The 7,573-nt window shown below is 31.1% G+C and overlaps 1 protein-coding gene across 2 annotated transcripts; it reads right to left on the minus strand.

The window, feature by feature from the left end:
• Window positions 1-5,545: 5,545 nt before the first annotated feature.
• Window positions 5,546-6,702, minus strand: LOC111912926 (uncharacterized). Of its 2 annotated transcripts, none has more exons than XR_006190830.2 (2): window positions 6,083-6,702; window positions 5,546-5,969 (listed from the first exon to the last, which is right to left on the minus strand). XR_006190830.2 is itself a non-coding variant. In XM_023908656.3 (2 exons), exons 1-2 carry the CDS (start codon window positions 6,397-6,399, stop codon window positions 5,860-5,862), a joined length of 354 nt encoding a protein of 117 aa, XP_023764424.1. In that variant the 5' UTR covers window positions 6,400-6,702; the 3' UTR covers window positions 5,546-5,859. The 2 variants fall into 2 exon arrangements, 1 of the variants encoding a protein (XP_023764424.1); XM_023908656.3 differs by having other exon boundaries at window positions 5,546-5,896.
• Window positions 6,703-7,573: the final 871 nt, after the last annotated feature.

Genomic DNA, 7,573 nt, shown 5'->3' on the forward strand with positions numbered 1-7,573 from the left:
ACCAAGATGATGAAGAGGGAGCCTTTTGGTGTAATGGGTGGATCAACCTTTTTGAATATTTGTGAAAAAACCTATAAGGAATGGTGTATAGAGTTTTTCACGACCTTTAAATTCAACCCAAATATCCAAGTAACTACACATCATTGCATGACATTTAGATTGAGTGGTGTCATGAGAACATTGAGCTTGGTGGAATTTGGAATTCCCACCTAGATATATAAGTATGAAGAAACCCAAAGAAGTAATTTCTTGGCTTTCTTCACCAAAGCTTACAAATTTGGTCCTCTTGACTACTTTGAAGAAGAATTCTGTAACCAAATTGTTGCACACTCTTATGAACCAAGAAAAATAAAGCCCCTCAAATCCGTAAACTAATGCACTTTTTACTCAATCGCTCATTGTGACTTGTTTCCATTAAAGAGATGAGTTTGATAAAGTCAATGAATTAAACGTTCTCCCTCTTTAGTGCATGATATCTAAAAAATGCAAACATTGCTTTCCATTTAGCAAATTACATGATGAAAAAAGGAAGCTCAACCAAATCCTTTCAAGTTTGCCATATTGTCACCAAACTAGCTAGGCACTTTGGTTTTCTTAGACCTAAAGTAGTAAGAAGCCTTAATTCCACATCGGGAACATTTATGAATGAAAAATATTTGCAGGATATAGGAAATTTAAAACAAGATCTAGAGAACTTAGGGAGTTGGATTATGGCTAAATATGGTTAAATGGGAGAAGATGAAGATGAAGATGAGGATGAGGAGGTGTAGTTTGAGACAAGAGATGAGAGTAAAAAGGGAAGAAGTCACATAAATAATAACTTGGATTATAGTGAGGGAGAAATCTCATTGTCATCTTCAGTCAGCAATTGCACATGGCATATGCCCAATTAGGGTACATGGGGAACATTCTAGATCTTCAAAAAAATCATATGGGTAGAGGAGATGACCGAATGCAGTGGTGGTATGGATATCAGATTGGTTCAACCTGGTTCAACCTCTGAGCAGTTTGGACCATTTCACAATCCATATGGGTCATATCCTTACTATTGCGATTTGGACCATTTCACAATCCATATGGGTCATATCCTTACTATTGCGATTTCTCCTACCAAGTCCCAAATGCGCCTCAATATGAAAATTGATTTGATAATTGTTTGATTTTGATGTTTGCTTTTAATACATTTTTTTTATCTGCATGTTGCTTGAAATAAAATTTCTTTCTTATTTCATTATGGTTAAGACAATATCATATGCTATTAGGTATTTTATGCTATTAGGTATTTTGATTTTATTTTTCACTTTTGATCTCATACAAGTGTGGGTTTTGTTCCATAAAAAATAATAATACCATACTAATTTTAAAAATAATAGTTTATCTAAAATATAGTATTTATAAGTTTCAAGTACTAACTATTCTCTTATGTTTGCATATCTCTTCTAGTTTAGCAAATCAAGTAAAGAATATTACTATCTTAACCATTTTCCCATTTATGTTGAAAATCTAGACGCGAATGATAATTCTCGACACTAATTGATTATAGTATGTAAATTAATCAAGAATTTCAAAAATTTTGGTTATCAACTTATGATATATAATGCGGAATAAAAAACGTTATAGTTAATAGATATGTTATAGTATATGTGTGACTTTCTAACTTTAGTGAAATCATGAAACAAAACTATAAACTTGTCAAGTATAAGGAATGTTATAAATCTTGCATTGTTTACTGAAATTTACCTAACCTAAAACGTTATTTAATCAATAAGGGTTGATGTCTAGTTCCAAATGGATTACAAAGGAAGGAAAGAAAGTTAGAAATACGAAGTATGATAAATGTGCAAAAATTTAAAAAAAAATTTCTAGTTAAGCTTTAAAGGATAAATCATTTTGTGACATTTGGAACAAATAAAACAATTCCATATATATATATATATATATATATATATATATATATATATATATATATATATATATATATATATATCATCATAGAAAGTCATGGACATCTTTTAATGGTCTTTAGGAGGAGTAATAACATGTATCCAAAAATCTCTTATAGAAAGTAACGAGTTAAAGCTAGTAAATTTGGCATGATATGCAATATATATATCCTGAAAGATATTTACCTAGGAAATGTTGGATGGTGGTATCTCAAATTGAAATATTAAATGGATATATATATATATATATATATATATATATATATATATATATATATATATATATATATATATATATATATATATATATATATATATGGAGGTTATTTGGGTTGGAACCGGACCGAACCGACCCGAACCCGAATAACCCGAAAAGTGAATAAGGGTAATTGCATGAATCGAAAACCGAACAGATTAACTGATACGGGTTCGGTTCGATTCGAGTATTAATCGGTTCGGTTCGGTTATAACCCAAATAATCCGAATAACATGTACAAAATGATTAATGACCTAATATAGCTGGAAAAACTGAATAAACCATATTAGGATTCTATAACTCAAGTAACCCGAATAATAGAATAACAATGTAATTTTATACATCAACATAAAACATTCAAATACTAACATAACACATTAACATGTTGAAAAAATAGAATTTACATAGTAGATTAAGATAATGAGAATTAATTTCTTACTTGAGTTATTTTTTGAGTTGGAATTCAAATTTCTATGTCTAGACAAAAGTAGGAATTCATGAATCCTTAGAGACAATAGGAATGATCGATTTTTGAAAGTCTGAAACAAAAGGAAAGATCGATAGAAGTGATTTCGAGTTTGAAAATAGTTGAGAAGATTGGTCGATTTTGAAACGACGAGAATGGGTGTAGGTTTTTTTTTTTTATGTTAATGGGTCAAACCCAACCCATGTAACTCATTTAATAAGCAACACATTTTAAGATGAAATTGAAAAATCCAAATAAAATGAAGTATAAAAGTCATAAACATTAAACATAAAGTCATAAACATCCAAATAAAACTATAAATATCAAAACATTCAAGAAAAGTTTTAAGGATACGATAAATAGAAAATAATAGTATAATATCATCTTAGATTGTTAAAAATTAAAATAAATAGATAATTAAATATATTAGGCCGGTTGGCGGGTTGACCCACGAACCCAGACGCGTAACCCAACCCATTAAATAAACGGGTTGATGGGTTGGCGGGTCAGAAATCTCAACCCTAACCCGCTTATTTTCGTGTCGGGTTACGGGTTGGGTCGACAGTTGTCACCCCTATATATATATATATATATATATATATATATATATATATATATATATATATATATATATATATATATATATATATATATATATATATATATATATAACAATGAAATTGAATGTCTTTATTAAAAGTGTATTTTCAAAGGGATGCAAAAGTGCGTATTTTTCGTACTAAGTAGTTATCATTTATGAAGATTGTGTGTATTTAAAGTTGAGAAAGTTATTAGGCTTTATACACAAATATTCACATTAAAATTGAATATATCTAGAGGATTTAAATTAAGGGTTATCTTCAGAATTAGTAGATTTAATAATAAGTTGCTCCAGGATTACAAAAAGCCAGGTGCGGTGTATTTAGATATGTCATAAATTATACATATTTTAATGGACATATTTAATACTATTCTATATATTTTAATAAATATTTGATTCTGAAAGGAAATATGTTTGTCTTTTTCAAAATATAAGGACTAAAATATAAAATAGAACATATTTAGAGTGTATTCTAGAAGAAATTCATAGCTTCAAGATTAAGCGAGATTTAAACAAAGATATTTCTGGAATAATAGAAAATTTGAACATTTTTGAAGATTTTGTAATTTGTGTCGCAAATATATTGTCGTGCCGCAATATAAGGTGGTTACATATTAGTATAAATTAAGCTTCAATATTGTATTATGAGAAGAAAGAGGAGGTACAAAAACCTAAAGTTACAGTTGTTTGAAGTCCATATAAAAAAAGAAAAGTCTTTTCAATACACATTTACTCTAATGCAATATGTTTAACTTTTAAGTTTATTTCAGTTATTTAATTTTAGTTATGCGACAATTCCATATACTTTTTATGTAGATGATGAAAGTTGATTATTTGTTAGCTCATTGAAATGATTTCGATAGTTATTTAATATATTGTGTTAATTGTTAACTAAAGATCCATGAGTAATGATAATGTTTTTGTCATGTTTTATGTAACTGAGTGCATGATTTATGGTTAGGTTGAGATTATGTGTCTTAAATCACATTGTTTATTAATTTGTCAAAGATGGAAAACCAAGTCAACAGCGTATGTGGTTACTAGTGCAGAGATACTTAAGTTAAACATAATAAGATCGCTATTAGTATTTGTGATTGATCAAATAACTTGGACAATTTGAGAGGTTGTCGCTAACCATGGGACTAATCAGATATGTTAAGTCATTATAAAGAGTAAATTACATAAATAGTCCTTATGGTTTGCGGTAATTTGCACGTTTTGTCCCTAACTTATTTTTTTTTAACTTGGAAGGTCTCTACTGTTTGTTTTTATTACGGATTTAATCCCTACTGTTTGTTTTTGTTATGCGTATGGTCCTTGTCTTACCTAAAAAAACTATTATTTAAATATGAAAAAATGATAGGGTAGGTAAGGTAAGGTGATGAGGTGGGTTTGGGGGTGTATTTATTTAATATAAATTAAAAATCAAGGCCAAAATAGTCATTTTAGGTAAGACAGGGACCAAACGCGTAACAAAAACATACAATAGAGACCTTCCGAGTTAAAAAAAGAAATTAGGGACCAAATACACAAATTACACTAAACCATAGGGACCATTCATATAATTTACTCAATTATAAAATATGAATAGATAGATAGAGTGAGTCTAGAAAACCTATCCTTGCTGGTAGATGCATTAGTCATAGGATTAATGATATTAGTATTAAGTTAATCAAATTTGAAATTAGTGAATATCTGAAAGTTCCATTGCACTTGAATGAATTAAATATAATCATAAGGAGATTCGAATTCTAAACGAACGTATCTTTTAATTATTTGTTTCACAACTTTATTAATTTGTTTAATTTACTTAAATTAGTTTAGTTATGTAACAATTCACAAATTAGGTCAACTACGGACAATCAGTTACCGTAAATGTTGCTACAATCTAGATAAAATGTACGATACACTAATGTTTATTAAATAAGTTTAAACGATATTACAATTAATTGCTCAAAATTTATATATTATGAACCGAAAGACTTTTGATTTTTCATCCGAGTTCATTTTAAACATTAAATTACAATAGGGAAACAATGACATGAAAAACCATAAAATTGTACCTGATTGAGCGTGAAACCTTAAAATTTTGACTTCTACATGGTTTCTACTATTCGTAATTCATGTCGAAAATGGTTTGAGAATCAATTTCGATGTTTGCGAATCTTAATGATAAAATAATTCAATATTTCAAAAATCATGTACATTTATGTAGTATATGTATGAAGAGTGTATAAGTATTGTGCATATGCATTATTGCCTTCAAAATCTTAAACAAATACACACAAATACATATATGTATATGAAGTTAGAAGAACCAAGAATACAAGAAGAATTAAACAAATACATATCCAATACATCACACACACAAACACCCACATGCACAAATGGAAACCAATCCTGCAATGTACTTTCGAGATCAAATTATAAATTACAAAGTACCACAAAAGTATTCTAAATATCTATTTTTGATCACACAAAATTCACTCAATATTCCCTCACACTCTATCTTTCTTCCCTCATTTCTTTCTGTTTCGATGCACAACTAAGAACACCTCCATTGGAGGTGGTTTTCTTGTGGTTTCCCGGTGAGCTAATGAGCAACAGCCTCTCTCTTTACTCCACTGTTCCTGTCAATGTGAACAACAATCCAACCCCCCTGTGAACTCAAAGAAACTACCTAATCACCGCCCATGTTTCCCTCTTCCCATGTTGAACATTGAAACCAAACACACGCCACAACCAAAACATCCATTTGGCACCCTCATTGATTTCTATCAAGAACAAACAAAAGCAAAAGCAAAGAACTTCGTTACCTGTGGTTAACAGCCGCTTTCATTCTTATCTTCCTCTTCTTTTCGGTCCAACCAAGCACCGAAGATGCCTTTCCCTCCTCGCGGCTGCGTGACCACCGAACACCCCATCCACGCGATCCATGATTGTCGATGACGGAGGTTCGACCAAAAAAGGAGCGTCGGACCCCTCCCCTTTTCTTTCGCGTTTCCTTTCGGACAAATGAGGCAACCAAGAACCGTTGGAGCACGCTTGATCTGCCTCTCGCTGCTTCTGTTCGTCTTTCCTCTCTGATCAGATAAAGACGAAGACTAAGGATCGAAGATCCTTTTTCCCTCATTTATAGTTGCTCGATAATCAACCTCTTGTATTACTCTTTGGGATCGATTCCCACTACCGAGTCACTTTGCTGCCGTTGATCTCCTCTTCCTTCGAAACAATCATCAAACAGTCCTCTACCCTGTTGTTCACTGCCTTCGATCCGTTCTTCTGTTTTGCTGATCAAAGACGGGTCAACTGATATCTCCGCTAATCGAGCCCTGCGTTCGATTCCCCCTTCCTATTTCGAATCAACACCGGAGGTGTGTATTCGCCGGGCGTCACTCGTCCCCCCACCCGATGCAAGACCCATGAATGACGATCATCATCCGAGGTTTCAAAGTGATAAATGCACATTCGATTTTGACTCAGTCAAAGGTCAAAGCAGGTCAAAGCTACATTCAACTTAAACAGAATCAGCCCCTCCTCAAGAAAAACCAAACAAGTTAAGTCCTAAAGCCCCAAATCAGTTTCAAATGTACATGTTTAGCCCCTGTTTTGTAAATAGTTTGCATGATCAGTCCCAGGAGGATAATTTTGGTAAAACTAATCACTAGAGGTTAATCATTTTAACAAAGACCACCATATACTTAATAATTAATACAAAAACTACCCTTTGGTTTTGTTAGGTAATTTAAATATACCCGATGGTGCCTTTTAAGAATGAGGGATGTTACCTGGAAAATTTTACGACAAGAATCATACCTCAAGCCTCGTTCACACTGAAAAAGTGAGTTTCTACGACCCCTCTTTTACGGTTTTATATTTGGGAGAGAATATATGCGTGTCTATTAAAGTTTGACAATTTTCAAGTTTTATATACAAAATAGCATCATACTCTATTATTGGTCAAAAGTTTATGATATAGCAACCTAAAAATGTGATAAATCACCAATAAATCTATTAAGTTCAAATAGATTGTTAAAAGATGATATTTTTATACTTTACGTGAAAATGTAAATATAAATATTGAGAAAATTCTTAAGATTATAAGTAGATTGCCATAATAACACTTGTTGATATTACAAGTCACATGAATGATGATTGTATATGTATAAGTTAAAGTATCTAATGGAAGCACATAAAGGTATAAAAATGGGAAAACTTTATTATTCGCGTATAAAGCGAAAGTACATTGTCATAATTGATGGAATGATTAAATTCATGAAATTATATGATTATTAGTTAAAATTATC

The sequence above is a fragment of the Lactuca sativa genome, chromosome 4, assembly GCF_002870075.4.
Source record: "Lactuca sativa cultivar Salinas chromosome 4, Lsat_Salinas_v11, whole genome shotgun sequence".
Classification (NCBI taxonomy): Eukaryota; Viridiplantae; Streptophyta; class Magnoliopsida; order Asterales; family Asteraceae; genus Lactuca; species Lactuca sativa.

Excerpts from the sequence above, each read along its gene's own strand:
- LOC111912926 (XM_023908656.3), bottom strand. The coding sequence starts at position 6,399 with ATGAGGGAAAAAGGATCTTCGATCCTTAGTCTTCGTCTTTATCTGATC. Across the intron at positions 5,897-6,082 it reads AAAGCGGCTGTTAACCACAG|GAACAGTGGAGTAAAGAGAG; the intron begins GTAACGAAGTTC and ends TCACATTGACAG.